The following is a 24,941-nucleotide window of genomic DNA, read 5'->3' as shown; positions in this document are numbered from 1 at the left end:
ACTGGACATAACTACCCAGGAAATATGCCATAGTATGGCCAAGAAACTGTGCATGTAACAGACCAATAAACCCAATTATTAATGTAAGATCAAGGGTTACTGAATTTGAAGTAAACTTTACAGCATTAAGGGGAAACTATGCTCCCAAAATACAAAAGACTCAAGACTACTCTTCTGGTGGGTCTGTGCATGCAAAGTTCCCTAGCCACCTAGGGATACCGTTTGTACACTGGAGACGAAGGTGGATCACATCCCTGGCAGAGATTCCCAAGTCACCGCAGCCCAGCCCTATAGCAACATCAGCACCTAGAATTCCTGGGATCATTTAGCTACCTCTTTCCATACAATCAAGTCTATTCTCACCTGCTCAAGTCAGGGTAGTGTATACAGTTAAACAGGCATATCTAAGATTTTACGCGCATTGACCTGCATTATATGGATCAGATTTAAACCAGACCCACCCAAGTAGCTGCTCACAGCTAGTTACTGTGGAGGGACACCACACTCCAGTGCATGTACAGATCCTAAAAGGACTGTGTGGTGAGTGTCCTCTTCTCCACCAGTAGCCTTGCCATGGAAACTGTTTGAATGTAACATCCAAAATTCAAGTAATGCTATTTAAGACACTAAAGCAGCACTCATTGCAAATACTTAACCCCATTCTTTTATCAACATGGATTGTTTATTGTAGCTTTTTGGTGTAAAACATTAAGTAGATAATTTTTTGTTTCTATTCCACTGTGTTAATCAGTCACTGTAGGACTGGTGATCATCAATATATATATCCTTTTTTTTTTTGAGGATCAGAAATGGAAAACACATTTTTCTGGGTAAAACTTGCTAAGAAAGAAGGATATGCTACTGAATAATGAGGTAGGTAACATGTGACCTATAGCAAACACTTCACTTATGGTCTCTTTCGTCCACTGTCAACTAAAATAAGACAGGAGTATGTGGGAAAGGCACTCACTGCTATCTTCAGTACTACAAATAAGAGCAAAACTGACAAAACATTAAAAACAGGCAACATTTAATATGTGGGAAGTGGATGGATACAACTTTTTTTCTTTTTCATTGTTTTGGCTGATGATGAAAGACATCATGAAGCAAAATTTTCCATTATTTCACAATGAACATAAGATACAAGACCTTAAGATTGTAATGTCTTCTTGTTCAGCAGACCAAAACTGAAATAAATAACATTCACAATAAATATGTAATTTCATCAAGCTAGCAATATACCTCAGCAACACTGCTAATCTGGAGTCGATGTAAATTTCCGACTGAATCAATGTGCTGCAACTGCATACGTGATTAAATGTTACAAGATTGCAATTTCTGAGGATACAACAAATAGAGGTGGGGTGGATAACAAAGCAGTGAGTGCTCCCTATGCAGCATGGCATTATGCAGACCAAAGAAAACAGGTACCCTGCTTGAGCAATCTTGGATATATACCAACCAAACAGCAGGTAGGAAGCAGCGGAGAGTAGGCACTTGATTTACACTCTGCCAAGGGTATGGGAGGCAGGCTCGCTCTTGGACAACCAATAAGTACGGCATTGTGCAAAGTAGCACCATAAATCTGTTAAGGTGAGGACACATACACTGTACACTAACACCTCTTCATTAAATACCCAAGTTTTTTAATCTTAGCTGCAGAAAGAACTCTTATCCTTCTCATGATCCAAAGTACACTACAAAGCAGCTAACTCTGCATTGGAAAAGTATTAAAAGTCATTCTCAAATGTGTGGAAGCAGATCAACAGCTACAGACACATTACTATATTATCCAATCAGTTACTGTACATTTATAAACTTTGTACTGTGCATGGGGATTCTCTTTAGCAATAAATAAGTAAATAAATAAATAAATAGATAAATAAATAAATGAAATGAAATAAAATTGAAGTATATAAAGCAATTAAAAAAAACAGGTGGGGGTAATATTGATGTAAGTTGTATTAGTTCATAATTATAATAAAAAATAAAAATACAGAACATGCTGCTGATACAGTTGTGGTAGATTTGGCTCACTTCCGACATACAGGAGAAAGCTTACCTTTTAACAATCCCCCCCTAGGATCACAAATTCAGTTCAATAGTTAAAATGCAATACATATTTTCTTGTACTAGTATTTGTTGTTCCTTATAATAACAAAGATCTACCTACAACTACAGCTTCTACTTTTGCAAACATTTAGCATAGCCTATCGTTGTTGAGGGCGGTCACCAAATGAACAAGATTAAGTCGTACCAAAATAATTCGTGAGCAAAAGGGGTCTGGTGTGGCATGCCTGTTAACCTCTCGTCTCTATAGGTTTAATCCATCAATAATGTCTCGGTTTAAGCATACACTTGCTTATTTTAAAGCAAAAAATGTTCCTCTCTTGCTCAATGGTGCTTGGTGTTGCTGAGGGGCCACAAGAGGCAAACTATGGGGTCTGGGATCAAGGTGAGGGCAGCATTGCATGGTATGGCCACTGGGGGTTAGGGACCCAACAAATGTGGAATGAGACAGCATGGCACTGTACAGGCAGGCGAGTCAACAGGACAACAACAACAAACAACAGGATGGTCACGTTTACACACTAGATTTTGGCTCATTCCTGTTCTCTTTAGGAGCGTCCCACTACCTACACCTGAGAAGACAATTCTGGCACCCACGCACTCTACACCTCACAGCATATCACTGCCAGCACGCACCCTCTTGTGTTCTACTATATTTACAACAACCCAACAACAGCAGGCTGCAGCACTTAAAAAAGAACAAACAAAATACTAAAAATAGAAATAGAAATCTGTGAGGTCTGATGCCTTTATGTAGCACTGGTGAAGTAAGTCCAGGACAGCAAAGGAAAGAGTATGAGGTAGTGGAATACTTTAACATTACATTACACATCCCCTGAAGTGGTCACTGGAGGAGTGCTGGAGGGAGAGGGGGAAAATAAAAAGAGTAATAATAATAATAATAATAATAATAATAATAATAATAATAATAATAATAATAATAATAATAATAATAATAATTAATAACGATGACAAAAAAAAAAAAAAAAAAAAAAAACTATAATACTACTTGGTTGCCAGAAAGTCCTTGAGAATACTCTGAGTATTTACTTGGGAGGTGAGAACCTTCCCGCAGTGACCATAATAGGAACTTTTATGTGGCTACATGCTGCCAATCTCAGCTGCCTGTCCAACCTTCACCATCCGGCCCAACAGGTCTCCCTCGCATCCTTCCTTCCAATGACCCGTACATAAAGTTACCCTCCCGGCTGCCCTGTGCTCCCTAGCCAAGTGAGCCGGCCCATTCTGTTCCCGGTTGGTCTGTCTCTCTTAACTGTAGCTTCAACCATTACATATCATACCAACCCTTTCAAGCCCTGTGCTACAGTACTCTTGTATACAAAGACAAGACTATACAACAGAGTTTGGGCTGGCTATGCAACAGAACAAATGTCTCATCATCAGCCCTCTCAAAGCATGAAAACATTTATTCTATATGCAATTGGAAACAACACAAAAGAAGTCAGTTTCTACTATGAATTATTCAATATTATTTATAAATCCAAAAACTTTTACAGAAAAATTAGAATTAACTTTCATGACAGTATGAACATGAGATGATGCAATGTGCAAGCAGTATTCACTGACCTCTTTCATGCTGCATCCTAAACATCAAAAAATACCTGCCTTAATGCAAAACAATGTTACACAAGTCAGTCTGCCTAAAAAGACAAATTAAATTTCTTCTAATCTAGTGTAACAAGCAAATATAAGATAAAAAATGCATAAAAATTGTGTAAACTGAAAAAAGAAAAAACTCAGATCTAATTGTACACTACAAGTGAACTACAACTAAATCATTATCTTGTCACAAATGGTAGCTTCCCTGACTTCCCAGCTGAGGTGGTCCAGCTGGGGGGCACCAGCTGGCCACCACCACCTCACACATGCTCTACCAAAACTTAAGGAATAAAAGTTCACATGTTAAGCCAAGTAAATATTGCAAACATTCATGTATTTGAACTGTTTAATGTATGTGTGCATAAATACTTAAGTGTCAATAAAAATATTACAAGGATACGTGCATTTATTTATGTATGCTACTGTCTTTAAACGTATGGCATGTACATGTGTGTGTAGGCCTGAGCATTAGTGCACATGCATGTATGACTCCACTGATGGATCTAATTAAAGGAGCTGAACATCTTGTGAGCATGGAGGGTTCTGGCAGGTGGCACCGGAAGCCGACCCCAAGTGTGACAACCTACACCATTGCCACTGTGAGCTGCCCCCAGGGGGACTGGAAGCAACACTTGGCAGATGGGAAGACAGAAGTACTTTAGGGAACATTTAACCTGCTTTTTAAACTCAGTGAAAGAAATAAAAAAAATATAAAAAATAAATAAATAAAATAAAAATAAAAGTAAGATAAAAAAAAAGTGGAAAAAAAAAAAAAAAAAAAAAAAGGAGCCCCTGACTTGGGATGAGTACATCAGTAAATATATAATTAAGAAGGATGATTTGGGATGAATATTGTACACGGGATGAATAAACCTGCAATATATAAACATGATGTGGAGACCAGGGAGATGAATGTTGTACAAACTTAGATGCCTGAGATAAAGTGAGTGTGACTGAGCCACACTCACACCAGTGACTGCTGAACCTGCAGGTCTGTGGGGGATGATAACAAATGCTGAGGGATGAGATGCCTGGCAAAAATTAAAATATTGTACCTGATGCCACCTGACCTGACCAGTAACTTATGAGGTAATGAAGTGATGGTGATGGTGATGGTGGGATGGAATGTGGCCATATCTGCTGCGAGAGGTTTGGAGTTGGACAGTGTTGTTGTGATGGGTGCTTGAGTGACTGACTTGCAAGCCCAGCCTGGACCACCACAACACCACAACACATTAAATTGTGCTTTGTTGTAAGATAGTGACATTCCCTACCTCTGGTGACAAACTCCACCTCAAAACTCCCATTGTGGAGCCAAACTTAGACTCCATGTCCCTGAATTGTCATTGTCTTGCATGAAGGTATCTGGGGCTGGAAGTATGAGGGAGTGGTAATATTTTGGCACACAAAACTCTGTGTATCAAAACTAAATGCTTAGAGCAATGATGGCTCTTGAAGCAGACTCTGCTAGCCCTGTCTATGACAAAAAGGCTGAATCACAGCAGCTGCTTCTCAGAGCCGACAGTGTAAAACACTAATATTATTCAAATTTAGTTTTTAGTATTCTTATATTCAACAGCCAATTCATCATTTTTATATTAATTTATAAAATTATAAATAAGGTCCTTTAAACACTAAGGCTTGTTCCTTCATGGTTGTGGATTCTCCACATATAATAACAAATGTACAAAATACTGTCACTTGTCACTATAATCCACTGGATGAATATATGTTTTGTTTAACAAGTGCATTAGTGGAGGCCTCAGGATTACTCTGAGCCTCACAGGTGGACAGGAGGGCAGTGGGTTGAGGCCCGTGTGGATGAGCAGACTGTGACGCTGTGCCGCCCACAGACAAGAAAGAGCTAACTCACACTGGGGGTCAGGCTTCCCATCATCAACCACTTCCTTCCCTATTGGTCATTATATCCAACTAATTAAGTGATGATTTAGACTTTGGATACACACTGTATTACAAAATTTAATGAGCATGCTCCAAAGGACTCTACATTAAAATTCTTCCTTCAAATAAATATATAAAAATATAACAATAATTACTTTGAAGTAATAGTGCAAGTCCCTAATTAACCTTTAATCATTGAGATTGCTCTCATTGACTCCTTTTGCCATTTAATACTTTATGGTGTAATTTTATCTATCTTTTATGTGCATGTGTCAGATGTGAATGCAGTTTTATATGGTTAAGTTGATCAATGATTTCCTAACATTCCTGACAATGTTTTACTCACATTACTGAAAATAATGCAAATCAGAGGCCCCATGTGCAGCCTTCTAGGTCTTCAGAGAATTTGCATTATGCTACACATTTCACTGACCACGTCCAACATTACATTTCACCTCATAAGATTGTTCATGGGGAGTAAGCTTCATATCAAATACTTTATACTACTACATGGGATACAGATATATGAGACATTACATTCATGCCTGCAAGGAACAACAAGGATAAAGGGGGTGTCCTAACAAGTAATGAACATAAAAATAAATAAAAATCAAATAAATTCAAGGAAGTAGAAGAAAATAGCAAATTTCCCCCCATACACAGTCTTGTAACAGTGACGGAGTGGTTCCCCAGGGCAGAGGCTTTACCTGTGCCTGAGAGTCCCTGTACGTATCCAATCTATCACATGACAACTCCAGTCCTCGTTTGACAGTCACACTGCCTCATCCTTGCCTCAGAAGGCCTTACAGCAGATGACCTTGATGCTTCCTTTGGGTGTGAGTCTATCCAAGTTTTACTTTTTCTCTTGCTTAGTCTCTCTTCCATAGCCTCTTGATGGCTTAATGATAATGACAGGAATTGGATTATGGAGACCACAGTTTACTTCAGCTTTTCTCTTTTCTGTTTTTTCTGGGCCTCTAAAAGACTTTTTATGGCTTTCCAACAACAAGTTCCCCGACACAAGAGAACGGTAACTGTCCACAATCACGAAGTAATAGTATTCTGCTTAAATGCACTCATGATCTGTCATGGTGAGGTCTGGATGTCACAAGTCATAATGCTGTGTACAATAATGAGGTATTTACAATGCTGAGTGGGCAATGTGCCTCTTGGTTTCCACACTCATGCCAGCTTGATTCAATGTGTAACAATTAACATTCATCTTGGAAATAGAAGAAAAAAAGCACCATTGGTTTCACAAATAAACCACATTTAAAATAATCACTAGTTCCATTTTGTTGGCGACAACTTGTGTAATGCTACAAACAAGGCGCAAATATATACAGGATGAGGGTATGTATGTACGTGTGTGGGGGCAAAGTGGTAACAGGGTGGTCACTGAAGTTTGTCCTGAGCTGACAGTAAAGGGGCAGCCCGATTGTGGCCCTCCACTGGCCTCACAATGGCTGGGCTCGTCTTGTGTCCTACTAGGTCAGCAGTCACTGCTGGAGGTCTGCTGGTATTAGCTGGCTGACACATTATTAGTAAACAAACTGAAATACGTATTTCCTTTCTCGTCTTTTTCTTTTTTTTTTAAGTAATCTTTCACACTTTACAGTCTTCCAACACAATAATTGAAAAAGAAATAAAAAGTCACTAATCAAGACACTAAAATTAGATCACTTTAACCCATCCAGTTTCCAAGACAGGAATGGGAGACATTTAATCTTGGACTGACGAACCCATGGCCACTCTTCCCCATACGCCATAGACACTTGCCAGGGAGGCACAACCATAGTTTTCCTTTTGCCTGAGTTACTGAGCTTGAAGCTGCACTGAGCTGCAAAAGTTGAATGGCTGGATGCAATAGTCTGTTGATGGTTGTTGTAGACACCACGTTTCTCTGTAACATGACACGCATTGACAGCCGTGAACATCACTCTCCATGCATCATCTCCAGTTTCACCACACACAACTACAAACATTCAGATGGTGAAAGAAAACTCGGAATACGCACTCCTGAAAAGTCCCACAAGATGAAAGCAGCACTGAAGTTCCACAACTCATCTCAGGAGACTGACTGAGTGAGAATTCTGAGGTAGGAATGCCCAAGATGGTCCCAGTGTGGGTGGCACATGAAAACATTCCTCTTGAAACTTGATTTACTTGTGGTCATTGTACGAAAATAATTTTACTTCAGGGTGCTTCTTTCATTACTGCAGCACTGTGATGCGCAAACCTGGAGATCTTTACTTCCTCAGAAATAGCTGCTGCATATGCTTTATCTTGCACTAAATTGTTCATGGTTTTCTTCTTAGATCTGTTTTAACATAAGAACTTGATAAAGAGCCAATATCAATATCATATCAAAGTAAATACCTCAAAGAACACATCAATTTCCTCTTTAGACAACAATTATACAGCTAAATATTGATTACCCTTTCAAGCCCAAACAAGGAAATGTCATCCCAACAGTAATGCTGGAGAGGGTCACATAATAGTGCATCTCAACTTAAGGGGAGTCATGAGGCCATGGAGTGAGTTCTCACAAACTACCTTCAGTAGGGTGGCTCTTCCTAGCAGTCCCAGAACTTCCCTGTTGACCCCTTTGGCACCACACTTAAGCCTCCCCCCTCTCCCAACCACACAAGCCAGATAAGTATTGGTTGGACTCTTAGATCCCAAAATTTATTTTACACTATATAACTTTTTGCATCCAAGTCCACAAAAAAATGCATTTGAAGCACCGCCAGGGATATCAAACTATTGCACTAATTAATTACAGGAAGACGTATCTATCTAACTTACATAGACTCTCACCCATCAGTACCAAATTTAGATGTTGAGAATAAAAGTACAACTTTTTTCTAAATGAAGAAGTCCCCTGAATCCAACCCTCTTTGACCAGCTAAAACTGCTGTCACCAGGGAAACTGTGAATATGACAAAGTGTCTGGCTGTGGTGTGCAGCTGATTGGAGAAGGGAGGGGGGGTACTGAGGCCGACACACGAGGCCCCCAACACAGCTGGTGCCTGTGGGACGTGGTGGCTGGGCTCTCTCCCGCACCAGGACCCTCATAGGCGGTTACAGCACAGGTACTTGTCCAGGTACGTGGCCACCACACCTTGGCCTGTCAGAGGAAAATAAGTTAATATAATTACTCAACAGAATTTCTGTTATCATCAAATAATGCAAAACAAGGTTTCCACAGGTCACTGGCACCTCAAAATTCAGGAAATACTAAGAATTGCTGATGCATGGGAAAACTGATGAGCACAAGCAAGATTTGCAAAGCAGAAGGGCTTGACCTTCCACTATGGTGGTCATTGCATCTTTAAATAACAATAACAAATCATGGTCTTACTTTATCATGTGATAATACAAAAGCTCAAACACTCATTCCTTAAAAAAAAAAAAAAAAAAACTTAAACTTCCTTAAATTTTGTCCAAAGCATCTAAGGTACTTGCCCTTTATTTAGATGCTTCCAATTAACCACATTGCAAATTGTGTTGCAGTTCACCATATTGTGCCAAAATCAGAACTGTGTACCAAACAGGTACTACGATTACAGTCCATGACAAGATATACTACTTATACCAGCCTGCTAATCATCCAGTATCTTGCCAATGCTTCTACCTCAAAAACCATATACCTTATCTGACTATTGCTTTTCTCCACAATTTAGCCATCACAAGGCAATAAAGAACTCACAACAACTTTAAAAATTACCATACATTGGGTGCATGACTAAGAATGTGACAGGCACAAGCATGCAGTGCAATGAACTTTCCACAAGTGAACATCAAGTAATAGCAAATCACAGCGGTATGTACTGAGTTTATACAAATAAATTAACAAAAAGGTGCATATCTTGTCTAGTATGCTTCCTTATTCCAACAAAATTTACGAAGAATTGGTCTCCCCCTTTTAGCTGAAACGAGTATCATAAGAGGTGCAATCAAGAGTTCCTGGACTATGCCTACAAAAAGCAGATAACGCACCTGCTTTCAATCTGACTGCATGTCTTTAAAAGTGGTCACTTTATGCATCAATCAATTGTTAATAATACTTCTGCCATGCCTGAAGCACTTCCTGGAAGTCTTGTTCTTTAAACTTGACAAGCAATGTGTATAATTCATGCTGGATTTCTTCAGCTGTGATAAAATGGCAACCTTTAGGCTTGAACTTCATCTTAGAGAAAAGGAGGAAATTGCAAGGAGCCAAATCCAGCAAGTTGGAAGCTTAAGGAGTGACAATCATATTGGTGCTGATGAAAACCCCATGCATGATGCACTGTGAAAGGGCATGTTGCCTGGATAGTGTCTGAAGTCTTGGCAAAAATTATTTAAAACTATTCACTCCCAATGTTAATGACTAGGTGATTCCATGGCCCTAATTATTATTATTATTATTATTATTATTATTATTATTATTATTATTATTATTATTATTATTTATTTATTTTATTTTAATTTTGATTTTTTTTTCAGGATTTTTTGTTGTGGAGGGTCATTCTAACCTTTAATCATCCTTCAGTGATGTTGGATCCTTCCTGAAGTGTAAATGCCACTCAAAGCATCACCTGGCTCACTATTATAGGCCTGTTGCTTCTTATCAAAGTTTTCTGTTGTCGAATTCCTAAGTCTGATACAGAATCAGATGTTCCTTTCTATCAGGTACATTTTAAAACTGAGTGAATAAACGAATGTGATCATAAAAATGAGTGTGACAAGTCCTGATGGTGACATCATGACACCACTAAGCACGCATTCACAAAATTTCCTGTTTGCTGCTGCTATGCATGCATGATGCATGATCCACTTTATTCGTCTAAAAAGGAAACAGTCCCTGAACTTTTGATCACACCTCTGATCGTCTATAAACAATACATAACTAGTTCACTTCTCACTTCCTCTGACTTCTAACCATTTTTTCACCTCTCACTATTCTGTCCAAAAAAGTCTAAGTTGAACCTCTCTTGCCTCTCTTTCTCTACTCACCTTTACAGCTCACACAACCCTTACTTTCCTTAAAGCAGCCTTTTACAGTCCTTAATAGTTTCACAACTAACCCTTGAACATGACATGTTGTCACATTACCACCCCAGTAATTTTACCATGTGCTTTCTCCCAATCCACAATTACCAGATACAAATCTCTTCAAACACAGCAACATCCTCTCTTAAAGCTATCCTATTCATCTTCCATTTGGCATCCAATGTTCTGGATACCTCTTAAAATTACTAGTCTATCAAAAAAAAAAATCCAGAAATGCTTAATAAACTTATTCAACATGTTAAATGATCCTTTAAGTTTCCTCTATGTTTATGCTGCGATAAGATACACACATCTTGCCTGTCTCTAGCTATCGTACCTAATTCCCAGTATACACCACTTTATAACATAATCTCTTTACCCGAAAAATTCTAATGTGATCTCATATAGTTTTTGAGACTTCACATGTCTATATCACACCTATATAAACTTCATCATCTAACTTAAAAGATGCATGGAGATTTTTTAGGCATTTTTCATCTGAAAAATGGGCATCTTACAAAATGTGAAATACAGCACCTTCTGAGTAGACTAATTTCTGTGACTTTCAATGACTGTTTTACATCACTTACCTCTGACACTCATATTCAGAAAATTAATACTAGTGAAGAATTAAAGGACAAAAATCTTATTTCTCCCAAAACACTTATGCTGAAAAATTTCTGATATAACATTGCAGGTGTTGAATGTGATTTATATCATGTAGTATGGCAACCACTGCAAACTATGAACAGCCATTTTTTTTTTTTTTTATTATGGTAATGCTTAAAAAAGCATTCTAAGACAGTTGATGAAAGATGATACCTTAATATATTCCTGGTATGAAGAGTTAGAATAGCTTTAACCCTTAAACTCTGAATAGCATATATACACACACCTTCTAATGTCACACGTTCTGGCAGCTCAGGCATCCATTTTTCCCCTTAATCTGAATAACATGAATAGATTTTTACATATCTAATGACTTATGAGATCCTGATAGATAAGGGTAAGCATGATATCCAGAAAATAGTGAGTTCCTTCGAGTCTGATTCATCACCTGCTATGGCAAGCCAATTAATTATTCAATAATAGTGCACTGTAATAAATATAACTACTACAGTTTTTTATTACCTAAAGCAATGACAGCAAAAGTATTAGTCCTAAGGTGTGGGTGAGAGGCTACGTCACATTCCTGACTATTGCTGAATATTGCTATCTGATTACAACTTTACCATCACCCAAAAGTTACCATGCCTCCTCATCCATATAAAAATGCCACTTTCATAAAGTGACAAAAATCATTTACAGTTATAGGTAAAATTATGCTAATTCCACACAGAAAACAATATGCAAGATCTGCCTTTATGGAATCTTGCACAAAATGATACACACACAACAATGTATAGAATCTCAAATACAAAGATTGATACACAAGTACTGTTTTTATGAAGCGCCAGACATTTGGGTTCAGGGTTGCAAGTATATCAATGTTAATTCCTCACATAGAATGGTACACATGCTGTTTTTCTATAGACTCCCAGCAATCATGCCTAACTGTAGAGCTAAAATGCTGATTGCTATATTTTGAAAGTAGTTGGTGTCCTCAAACCTTAGCTAATTAACTTGTACTTCTGTAGCTTCCATTTATTATTAGAAAAAAAAAAAAAAAAAAAAAAAAAAAAAAAAACTTTACATGTAACTGTTCAACCTTAGCAAAGCCATGAAACATGTCCTGGAACAGCTATGGGATTATTGTTTTAAAACAATGATTTTCTCTTGACTGTTTGAAGCCTAATGTAAGGTATTTGTCTTTGAACAAAAAAGCCTGCAAACAATACCTTCACAAGTAGAAGGCAAGGGCTCACCATCAACAACACATTTACTGTCATCACCAGACATGGTTTAGTTGATGAAAACCACTACAGTGCTCTCAAATCAGAGCAATAATGCAAATGTAAGCAAACATGTGTCTTATACAGGAAACAAGCAGACTGGAGATGAGAATGGAAACTGATCTGCCTCACTACACTTCACACACACACAGAGTGATTGGGGACGATGCCAAGAGAAGGATGAAACACTTGACACATGTTATCGGTCACACACTGTTTTGTGTGCTGCATAGTGACACTTGTGTATTAATGTTCTTTGTGGAAATGCAAGAAGAGCTATCTAAGGAGAAAAGTTGTGTTTATGTAACTTTCCCTCATTGTTGTTGATGGAATTTCTTCCTATCCACTAAAAGTATGTGAAAGTTTGTTGTACGAGAAACTATGGGATAGCATTATTTCAACTTCTGAGGGATTAGTGCTTGTGAATTAATCTCCATACTGGGCCTCATATAACCCATACACCAGGGAATACTTGTGACAGTGAGAAGAATAAGCAATACATATTCTTAGGTGTATGTTCAAAATGGTAAATTCATTGAGAAATAAGTGAATAACACTGACTTTTAGGAAAAATGTAAACTCAGAGCAAGTGTGTGTGAATACCATGCCCAGAATTTAGGGGTTAATTCCTGACAGCAATGGTAAACATGGTGCTCACACTTGCCTTATATACTCGACTCCTTCTGTGGATTTGAGGTAGGGGAAAACTGGGGATTCCTGGAGAAGCTGGTGAGCCTCTCCACCACACATGAGGCTGAGAGACGGGCCTCTGCATCATGGTCCCAGCACTCCTCCATGGTGTCTATCAGTCCCATCACGGCCTGCCACAATTACAACATTCAGCATAAGATAGCATAAAAATAAAGGAGATTCAACCAGTTTTCAAGCTTTGGTAACTGAGATGGTAAATATAATGCAAGTCTCTTTACCAGAGTCATCTTTATCTCATGATGAATAATCTACCCCATTGCTTTTACCATACACTACATAATTCATCCCATGTCAGTTTCACCAAATACTGTACAATCTCTCTATTGATTTTTAATGGATATGCTAAACACTTTCATGTAACTGCATTATACATCAACAGGACTGGAGCAGAAAAACACTCACAGCATTCTTCCGCCAGGAGTCCTGAATGACAGGTCTTGCCTTCTGGGTGACCACACACTCTTGCATGTCATCCAGTGTTGGGTGCTGACCAACCTCTTCTTCAAATGGCAAATGGTACTCAGGTATGGGTCCATCCATGCCTTCACCAAAGGGAAAGGATCACAATATACATTAATAATAGCTATTTATCAATGTTTTTTTGTTAATGCAATTTCTTCATTCATTGAGTACAAACTGCAATAGATTACCACCAAAGGAATGAGGATTTATCCTTACTTGAACATCTGGACAACAGTTCCCACAGCACAAGGCCACAGGCATACATATCAATGCGCAAGAAGGCATCACGCTGGAAGTTGATGGCACCTTCCAAGACCTCAGGGGCCATGTACCTCCTTGTGCCCACCTTGGAGAGAAGAAAAACCAACACTCAATGTCAATCTATTCTATCTATCTATCTGATGCCTCAGCGTCCCTAAGAGAATGGGTAAGATTCATATCCAGCCATGCTAGCAACTGCACCATGGAGATGCTATATAATGTTTGTTACATATTTACAACTGCAACATTCGAGGAAACCTTCAAGAAGACTCAGCACATGATACAAACCAGCAATATAGTACCCTTCAGATAAACTATCATTTCTGTGAGAGAATGCTGGTGAATCTATGCATGCATTTTTACCTGCCCATGAGTGTCTCCAGTGGGCTGTCCAGGGTGGAAGACCAGGGCAAGGCCAAAGTCAGCAATGCAGGCAGTCAGGTCATTCTTCAGCAGGACATTCTTGCTTTTGAAGTCTCGGTGTGCAATAGCAGGTTTGAGGGCCTCACACTTGCTGGCTGGCTGCTCCTCATGTATGTGCATCAACCCACGGGCCATGGATTCCCCAATCTTGCACAGCTCAGCCCAGGTCACAAGATTGGCCTGGAGATCGAAAAAGCAAATCATAAAAGTTCCACATGCCATATCCTATACTAAAAACAAGAAAGCAACACCAAAAACTTTAAAATCTCAAATCCTATGGGTACCCAATAAATTAATTAGTGATAAATTCACAAATAAGTTCAGGGATCACTGCTACACTTGACAGTCTTATACTGAAATACATCTGTTCACTTTTCATCTTAACAGCAAGGGAACAAGACCCACCTTCAGATAGTCACATAGAGAACCCCTTTCATGGTAAGCAGTGATAAGCCAAAACTCTGCCTGAAGGTTTTCACCACGCTTCTCTGCTCCAATAAACTGTAGAATATTTTCATGGGAAAGCTGGGGGAGGGAGTACACATCAACTTCCACAATCCATGACTGCCTGTCCTGTAAGGGAATAAGTGTTGAAATGTTACTCCTCTGACTGTAGTTATTATGGTCATCAAAAACTGAAGGAAACCAGAAAACAAAGATTCACACTATGATGCCATCAGGTGAAAAAGGCAGATCAATGGAACTTGCTTTAATTTATTTATTTTTTTCTTGAGACTTGAATAACTGATAAAGCATACTGTCCAATATAAGATAAATACTGACTGGATAACTAACTGGAGAAAAGCAAGTTTCTCTCATCATATACAATGATCCCACTCTGTTTCTCACTTTCATAAATAAATAGAAAATACAAAAGAGAAATAATATAACATTTTAAAAAATAAAGGCATGAAAAGATAAATTCTGATTCCAAAGCAATGTTTAAAAATGGGCAGGAAACACAAGTGGCAAATGCAACAGACATCCTGAAGTTCAAACTCATGTTTGATAAAAAATGCATGAAGGTGGCAGCTCAAACTTAGCTCAAGTCCCCAATATCAAAGACAGATACAGACACAAAAATCACCCATACCTGGACTGGAAAGATTTTGACAGCAATAATGTCATTATGAAGGTTGGCCTTCCACACAGCACCAAAGCGTCCTCTGGCTTTGATTTCTCGTAGCTGTATGGGTCGCAAGCCCATTGGCGGAGAGGGAGGAACTAGGGCTGCAGACTCCACTCGTGGTATTGCCATGAAGTTGGCCTGTAATTGAAAAATAAAATAAATAAACCAACTTACTTTATATAACAGGCTGAGATTTTCCAGGAAGGTAAGGTAGATAAGAAGCCACAACTTATTGCATTAAGACAATGAAAGTATAGAGGATGTATTAGTTGTAGTAATGAATTAGTAGCAGAATACTGATTTCCTAACACTCTCCGGTATCAATAAGTGATTTCTTTTATTGTGTAACTACAAGATAAAATATGGTACAAGGGAGGTTACGGTTATGATATGCATCACTCACCATTTTCCGTCTGCGGTAGAGGTAGAAGAGTACTGTTACTGTGACCACCACTAGTATGAGAGTGCCAAGGGTCCAAGCCACTGGCTGCACCATGTCCTGCTCCTGGGGTGGGACTACCGGGATACAAGAAACAAAGTTTATCAAGAGTTCTAACACAATATGAAGAACTGTTTTATTACCAAGCAAAAGTTCCTACTGGGATTTTACACACACACACACACACACACACACACACATATATATATATGGTGTCCAAGGAGGAAAGTCATGCATTCTCAGAAATGAAAGCTAAGGTCATTCTAGATCAGAAATATTCAAAGGTCAAATGCTTTTTAACACCATGGTTTAGAAGTTATAGTACATTTAAATATGAATGGGCATCAGTGGCAAATGGTTGCACCTGGGGCATCCCACAATGTCCAGCTAGTCACTGTTGCTATGTGGCGTCTATTATGTTTTAGCTATTATTTGCTACAATGATACACTGTGTTCTTGAATTCAATTAAATCTTTATTTATGAAAACCTTGATGTGTAAACAAGTAACATCACCATGATGCCAAAGCCCACCACTGCTGTCCTCTCCTCCCCCCTCCCCCTTGCCAATTCTTTGCACATTCAAATTAAAATGTCATGTAAGTTCTAAACCATGACATTCAAAGCACTGGAACATAGAATATTTTTTACTTAGGATGACTTGCTCTTCCATGTCTGGGAATATGTGACTTTCCTCCAGCGACACCATATATATACGTGTGTGTGTGTATGTGTGTATGTATGTATGTATGTATGTATATATATATATATATATATATATATATATATATATATATATATATATATATATATATATATATATATATATATATATATATATATATATACATAAATTAGCCTTCAAAATCAAACTCAGTAGAAACACTGACCTGGGGTCGTGCTAGGGACCTCTGCTTTGGGTTGCCAGGAGAAATTCTGGTTACAGTTGTTGTGGACACAGCAACAAAACAGGTGATGTTTCTTCTTTGTTAGACTGTTGACTGGCTGACTGCTGATGCACTCATTCTTACAATCTTTGTAATCCCACAGACATCCCTTGAAGATCACTTCCGCCTGTTGGAAAATGTCACACCAATATGTAAATTGATATTATAAAATATTGCATTTAATGACACTGCACACTGTCAGGCCTGGTTCACACTGTCCCTTTTGTACATCATCTTGAGACGGTGTGTGTCATCAGTGATGAAATTGCATCAATGGGAGAATTAATCTAAAGTGCCAAATGTCCTTCAAAAGACAGGCATGCTGTTGCCACTCTTTATGAAACAGTGTAGGTAGAAAATTTTGATTGTTGAAACTATATTGTTTCTAAGAACTGATTTAAATTTATAAAATCTTTTCATCCTGTAAAATTTATAAACCACATTATAGTATTGCTAAAACAATTTTGAATTTAACAGGACAAGTAGCACAATGTCTGCTGGGAAGTAAACACTCTGAGCATGATTGCTTATAACCCCAGACCTCACACACAGCTTCTACTAGAAGGCAATTCCTTCAGAAAATGTAAGCAATATGAAGATACATACAACATGGGAAGAAGACTGGAGGCTGTGGAAAGCACATGGGTGAAGATTTCTTTACCTTCTACCAGATATTGCCACTACTATATGTAATTAAAAAAATTCACTTCTTACAAGATGAAGATAATAAATTTGTCAGTTCTTAGAAGCAGTATAGTTTTGATAATTTGAAACTTCTTTATCTAGTTTATCTTCAGGCCCATAAATAGTAGCAACAGCACTCCTGTCTTGCAAGTGCACGTGTGTTCGTTTTTACATAAGATGGATACACTCTGACCTCACTGCTGACACAATCAGTTCCTAGACAGGTGGATGGAAGAGGTATTGTAAAGTGGGATTCAGTCATAAATAGTGCAGGCCAAGCTAACTCACCGTGCCAGACAAGTTGGTCCACACCACGTAACACTGGTTGATCTTCCCTGGATCATCCCACTCATCACAACTAATGGTTTTCTTCTTACACAAGGATGAGAGAGGGTTGTCAATAGGACATTGAGTCCTATTATAGTGCTCACATTGTGTAACCTGAGGCTGGACATTCTCAGCAGGCTGTGCCATTCCCTCTGTACAAAGACAATAATGAGCACACTCTATGCCATCCATATTTCCATCAAAAATCACAATATATATTCTTTAATACCATAAAACTATACTAGTATAAGCGGTTGGTCTGTCTGTTTCACTCCACAGCAATGAAGCTAAATTTGGGGATAGTGTTATCACTTTTTTGAGCAAAATGGAAGACAATCCCTGTTAAAAAGTTTAATTGAAAATCTTAATCTATCAAAAGTTATCAGCAAAAAGCAATACTTTAAGAGTTAGAGCAGGATACTTCTTCATCTTGTTCTTAAACTGCACATTTCCTATGAACACTGTTGTATGAACACTGCATCCTGTTATTTTCCTCCATGGCCTTTCATACAGAACTGCTGAAGATGGGTGGGTACCTAGCTAATCACACAATACACTCAACGCTCCACAACTGTGTCATGTTGCAATGCTATGGCAGCAACCTTAACACCACTGAATCATGCTTATTCTCAAATAACTTGGGTGGTTGAAAATCTTCAGGTCAACAATCAAATCATGTTTATCATGTTTTTAAAAGCACTACCAGTCTACCATAGTCAAAATTCCAGGCACTGTATTTCTGGGTGGAAATCACCAAATTGCAAAATATGATCACCATGTGAGAATTACAGTGGACATTGACTGCTGGCAATGAGATACCAAGGGCAGTTTTCCCTTGCTCTCAGAAAATGATCCCAACTGCTCCTGGTTGGATTATTTCAATTTCTTGAAATCAGGCAACTCCTCCAAGGACAGGGGTTTCCTTGAATATGAATTTATATTACCAATATTTAATGGAGATGATAGACACATCTTATTGCTTATTTATAAAAGCTTTGGCACTAAAAAATGTTACACAAACAGTCCTGCAAACAATATACCATAAATGTAACATGCAAAAAATTCCGAGTCACTAAACCTTCTATGGTATGATCAGCATGATGATACAAATGAGCACAAAATTCCTCTAATCTCACTATTCAGGAATTTTTTATTTCCTTAATTCACTGCCAGTTTATCTAAAACTCTATGATAATGCAGGAATGTTTTAAACCATTACCTATTCTAAAGTCTAGACCTTTTTTAAGAGGGGAGAGAGAGAGAGAGAGAGAGAGAGAGAGAGAGAGAGAGAGAGAGAGAGAATTGGCACAAATGTGCAAGACAACAGCAATTGCAAACATCCTTACCAGGAATGAGGGCAGAGATGACAGGGAGAGCGGCCAGGGTTAGTAGGATCATCATGGTTGGTGGGGGATGCAGGAGTCTTCTACTAGCCATCACATAGCCGCCCCACGTCACCTCACGTCTCCTCAGCTTCACCTGCCCCTTGTTTGTCCTTGTGTGATCCCTCTCAGCCAGGGTCCAGAGAGGCCTCGCATATGTGACAACTCAGCTCTCCCTAGTGCTACATCTGTCCTTATGGACAGACCCGTGTCATGTCCATATTCTGCACTGATGGTAACTCTTTAGGGCTCTCATCAAGATGTTTTCCTTCACTTTAACAAAATACTTCACGTTCCAGACCTTCCACAATATTCTTCATGAAAGAATAATTTTGAGCACTGTCACACGTCTTGTAGCTGCCACAACACGCCTGGAAAATTGTGACAATGATGCTTTAAAGGTACAGACGGCTCCCTACGTGATGAAGCACCTTTCCTACTTATGTTTGTATTACTTATATTTCTTACTTACATATATACTTACTTATATTTCTAACAAAAGCAATACCTGCCATCTTTTTTTCATAGCAGCTGGCACTGGCTAGAGCTGCCTTTAACATGAATTTTGGGCCTGCCTTCTTCCTCTCCCCATCCCCCAATGTTTTTCATATACATCACAACTTCTGGCCAAGGATATTTACCTATTAAAATCCCTCGAGTTGACATGACAAATTAGCTTTGGAAAAATAAATAAATAAATAAAATAAATAAATACATGAAAAAAAAAAAAGGAAGTCTTATCAAGTAGGAAGCTGTCCGTATATATTAGTTTCAGAAGAAGATTATTGGTGTGTGTGTGTGTGTGTGTGTGTGTGTGTGTAGCTAAGCTAATGACACAATCAGTAAAATAAGCAAGGAGAAAATTACTCATGGAATCTTATGAAATCTGTGGGAAAAAAATACCTGTTCACACATATTTATAAGGTTGAAGTGCCATCACTTCAAACAAAATGGCTCCACAAGATGCTGCAGGTGACAGTGACAAGGGTGACAGGAAAGGAAGATCCTGGAAATCAGGCCAAGTCTATTCCTCCTATTCAACTGAATTTCCTGAGAACTCCTTGAGAAAAATGTGGTTCACTAGGGTGTGGGAGGCAGCAATGTTTTCTCCATGGCACAAAAGACTTGTAGGAAAAATCATATAACTCATGATGCATATATCACATATCTAAAAGATATACAATATTCCATTCTGTTTCCTGCACATATACTACCAGAAGATGAGTGGTAATGACCTTTGCTCTATCTTATCCTCTCTCATACAGTCTATCAATGCAGAGCAGAGAACCTCATTACACACTAACAAATTTCCAAGTATTTGTTCCTTCTATACAATCCTAAGTAAAAGTAAAATGTTTCATCCAGTCACTCTCCATTTCTCTTTGCAAATTATCAGAGTACTAGTGTCTACCTGCCATCTCTAAGTTAACACAAAATCTCACATATGCTGCTTGTTGAGGCCTCTCACAGCAATGCACCAATCTGTCCAATCTAGACCTATTCAGTACAAAATTTCATTGCTATAGAAAATTTTGTGCCTGAACTCAATACTTAGAGAATGGAAAGTGGTTCTAAGACTGAGAAACTTGTCATGTTAAAACATTACCATTCTCTCTCTCTCTCTCTCTCTCTCTCTCTCTCTCTCTAAAAAAAAAATAAATAAATAAATAAAATGAAATAAAAAAAATGCAGTGACACATTAGATCCTTCCAACAGGTCACAGGGCCTAATGAAGGTGATATAGAGAGATAAAGTTCTCAAGGTGAATGACCTTATGTTAATGAGTTCACACATATATATACATTTTAATACAAGAGAAAAATATGCATGAATTAATTCACAAACAAGACAATTTATCTATTTATTTATTTTTTTATTTTTTTTTTCATGTAGGAGGGACACTGGCCAAGGTAAAAAAAATAAAATAAAAATAAAAATAAAAATCATTCATTCATTCTGAGTATTCTCAATTCCACATATATATATGCATCGAAAATTTATTATATTTTAAAATCTTATCCGTACAGTCCTGGAGTGACACTGCAGTCTGTCTGGGGCAACTGCCTGGAGCGACACCCCCCCTAACTTGACATTAAATTGTCAACTGTCCACTGAGCGATGCTGAGTTCATGTGTGCATGTGGCGCTGAGGCGAGTGACCTCAATGCGCCAGTATGGAATAATTAATGCTGATTGGTTTCTTTGAATGAAAACAATGCTATAGGCAAAAAATCATCTATCAAGGAGCTTTGTTTCATCAGAGAAGGGAGAAACAGCTTGAATTTGAAACAGTCTGGTGGTTGTTCTGCTAATTACTTTGCCATTATTGCCCATTTTTGCAACAATAAAGAAGCCTGAATGGCTTTTCAGGGAAACTGTTCACTCACAGAGTAAAATGCCAGGAGTGCAACAGTGACTGCACTTTCCACTAAAGAAGAAGCTGAAAGTGCAGGGCAAGTCATGTGCTCTCCAGAACTAAGAAGACTGTTATTATGATTTCACTGTTGCTGACACAAAGGGCACCTTCCTGCAGAACACAACATCTAACTTCCAACATGTAAAGTTATTTCATTTGCCAACCACTAATTCAGTGAGCACTGGGACCACAAAACTGAGGTGAAGTGCCTCCCTACTTCTGTCAACTGGCATTCCTTTTGCAGAGAAATGATGAATTATTGGTAGAATAACCAAAGCAGCAGTGGTGGTCCCAGGGTCATTGTGGAAGTGGACAAGACATTGATTGTGTGACAGAAGTATGGGAGAGGCCAGGCAATGACTTACATCTGGCTCTTTGGGGGGATAGAGCAGGAAACAAAACAGAGGTTTATCATGCTGCTGGTGGGCCCCTTAGAGGAAGCTGAGCAACGAGACCAGGGCATGATGATCCCACTCATACAACAGTATATTCAGCCAGGGTCAGTGGTTACAAGTGACCAGTGGAGTGCTTACAATAAACTGAGTGGTTTAGACTATACCCATTTTATGGTGAACCACTCTGAACACTTTGTTGACCTTGCCAACATTAGTTTGCGCACACAGAATATTGAACGCCTGTGGAGGGACGTTAAGGAGTTGGTGAAGTGGCCTGGTCTTCAGAGCTGTTATCTGTACCAATATCTGGCCAGATACCTCTTCATTAAATTAAGACCCATGAGGAAGAAACACTCCTGCACGCCTTCTTCCTTCAGGCGGCCTCACTCCATCCCCCCAGCATGGGGAGTGTCACCCCTCCTTGGTGCCTCCAGTGACAAGGAGGCTGACCATAAATGAGTGCTGCCAGACTGGCCAGGTAATTTGTTTTATGAATCAATCTGGTCTGGTTTGGTTTGGTTAGGTTTAATTTAATTTAATTTAAAAATCTAACAGATCAGTGAAACTGTCCAAAATGAGGAATGAAAGCAAGTGGTTCTGAGCAACGGTACACATGTTATCTGTGATGACCAGTGGTTCTTAACCTGGGTTCAATCAAACTTCCAGGGGTCAGGTGAGTCAGTCTCAAGGGTTCAGCAGAAGTGTGTGTGCATGGTTAATTTTGTGCACTATTTTATTTTTCCAAGGTGAGTCAGTCTCAGGAGCTCGGCAGAGGTGTGTGTGCATGGTTAATTTTGTTCACTATTTTATTTTTCCAACTACAAAGGGTTCAGTGAATGCACATATGAAACTTGTGGAGTTCAGTACCTCCAACAAGGTTATGAACCAGTGGTGATGACAAATAAGGCAGAATTTGAATTGTTTTACATTAATTTATTACTTTTCAGAAATTCTTACTTAGAGGGGGAATGTGGGGTTAAGTGATGTTGTAATGCATGTATTATCTGCGATGATTTTTTCTTTTTTTTTGGGGGGGTGGGGTGGGGGTCAATTTCAGCACATTTTGTGATACGTAATTTGTCAGTCATTTTTATTACAAATCAGCAGTTCCTGGGGATGGGAGAGAGAGAGAGAGAGAGAGAGAGAGAGAGAGAGAGAGAGAGAGAGAGAGAGAGAGAGAGAGAGAGAGAGAGAGAGAGAGAGAGAGAGTGTGATTTCTAGAAGAAACAGTTTACAGATTAATTCAAAAGACCAAAATCTTCCAGAAAATATTTTTTGTTCCCAAACTTGAAATGAGCAATGAATTTAATATTTACCCTAGTAATACTATCACAACTGTTACTAAATGGACAGCACAACATAACCAAAAGTTATCATCAACTACTAACCCAAAACTTAACTTCAGCCACACTAAACAGATAAAAGTAGAAGAAAAGAAACCTAGCAGAAGCAAATAATAAATGTTGACATAATTATAATCACAAAAATTTTGGTTAGTTTTTATCATAGCATGAAAACTCCATGAAGAACTGAAATATCAATAAGATGCAGCTTAGACAAACAACTTTCCATAACGATCTGATGATGGTCAAGCTGAATATATTGAAGCATGGACAAAAAATACATAATGTGAGGATACCTAGGTGTAATTTACAAGAATCCACATGAAATGAGGCTCAAAAACATGAGTTTCAAGGACCAATATACTGTGACACTGAATCTGGTACTGGCCCAGTTATATGAGGCAAATCACCAGACACCTGGACACAAGGAACACAGCAATGGTTATGGATGTGTATTTACCAATGCACTACCCAATGTAAGACTAAATGGTATGGATATGAAGCACCAAATGACTGTGGCACTGGGACTGTTGCAGATCCACTTACAAGAGGTACATGGCTTGAAACATGGGCAAAAAGGACACCACATTAGGATATCACGGTGTAGATGCCAGGAAACAACACAACAGAGAACCAAGCACTAAATCCGGTGGTGTGTGTGTTCCCAGCCTCCCTCACTTCCCTGACGCCCCTCGCCCTCCACCACACGATGACAGCCGGCGGAACATACCACCATTACCAACCTGTCCTGCTTACGAGCTACGGCCTGCCCACCTGAGCACGACAGCAGCCACACCGTCCCCTGGCCAGCCTCTGACAGCCCCGCGGTAACAAATATTACACCAAAACATTGCTGCTCACCGCTGGTCTCCTTTCGCTCGCCAGTCACGCGTTACCAACACCTGAATACCTCGCCCCTCGAGTCACAGGGAGCTGAGGCACCCGTCTACCGAGTCACGGGATGTAACTTCAAGTAATACCTCGTCTAGCTGCAGTATTTCAGCGACAATTTGTTAGCGAAATCCAATATGGCGTGTTTTCAGGAGACATAATCCACTAGGTGTAAGTCATCTAAAAACCTGCTTCACTGTTTTGTTATGGCCTGCTCGTCCCCTTGCCTTACTGTTTTCGATGTTCTATAATTTGTTTGGATTAGTTTAAGTGCGTCCTATTAGTGCTGAGAAGTGGGAGGCGATATAATGGTGGGTTTATGTTTTTTGGTGGTCGTCCTGGGAAGACTGATAAAGCGTATTGGAACACGGGAAAAAGGTCGTGTAGGCTTACTGCACTAATGACGATAGCAATCCCATTTTAACCCCTTCTTTCTTCTTCCTTAATTACGGACGGGGTACCTGGCAGGACTAGGCTTTGGTTGGGCATGTGGGGGCAAGTGTACATATGCTTGGCGGCGGCGTGGGCTCAATGGACTACTACTTGTACACCATTGATGGATGTAGGCAGACTACCACAGTCCCATCACATTTACTTTCACTCATTTTCTTCT

At 39.0% G+C, this 24,941-nt stretch overlaps 1 protein-coding gene across 2 annotated transcripts; it reads right to left on the bottom strand.

The window, feature by feature from the left end:
• Positions 1 to 8,672: 8,672 nt before the first annotated feature.
• Positions 8,673 to 24,647, bottom strand: LOC135112594 (activin receptor type-2A-like). 2 transcript variants are annotated; one of them, XM_064027092.1, is made up of 12 exons: positions 24,418 to 24,647; positions 19,249 to 19,655; positions 17,864 to 18,054; positions 16,835 to 17,018; positions 15,911 to 16,023; positions 15,472 to 15,645; positions 14,784 to 14,951; positions 14,319 to 14,558; positions 13,911 to 14,040; positions 13,635 to 13,774; positions 13,186 to 13,342; positions 8,673 to 8,722 (listed from the first exon to the last, which is right to left on the bottom strand). In XM_064027092.1, exons 2-11 carry the CDS (start codon positions 19,337 to 19,339, stop codon positions 13,187 to 13,189), a joined length of 1,587 nt encoding a protein of 528 aa, XP_063883162.1. In that variant the 5' UTR covers positions 19,340 to 19,655; positions 24,418 to 24,647; the 3' UTR covers positions 8,673 to 8,722; position 13,186. The 2 variants fall into 2 exon arrangements, with proteins under 2 accessions (XP_063883162.1, XP_063883163.1); XM_064027093.1 differs by lacking the exon at positions 8,673 to 8,722 and having other exon boundaries at positions 13,158 to 13,342.
• Between the last annotated feature and the right edge of the window lie 294 nt (positions 24,648 to 24,941).

The sequence above is a fragment of the Scylla paramamosain genome, chromosome 24, assembly GCF_035594125.1.
Source record: "Scylla paramamosain isolate STU-SP2022 chromosome 24, ASM3559412v1, whole genome shotgun sequence".
NCBI classification, from domain to species: Eukaryota; Metazoa; Arthropoda; class Malacostraca; order Decapoda; family Portunidae; genus Scylla; species Scylla paramamosain.
This window is presented reverse-complemented; position numbering and strand designations above follow the sequence as displayed.

Excerpts from the sequence above, each read along its gene's own strand:
- LOC135112594 (XM_064027092.1), bottom strand. The coding sequence starts at position 19,339 with ATGGCTAGTAGAAGACTCCTGCATCCCCCACCAACCATGATGATCCTA. Across the intron at positions 15,646-15,910 it reads TCTACCGCAGACGGAAAATG|GCCAACTTCATGGCAATACC; the intron begins GTGAGTGATGCA and ends TTTCAATTACAG. Across the intron at positions 13,775-13,910 it reads ACTGTTGTCCAGATGTTCAA|GCATGGATGGACCCATACCT; the intron begins GTAAGGATAAAT and ends CCTTTGGTGAAG.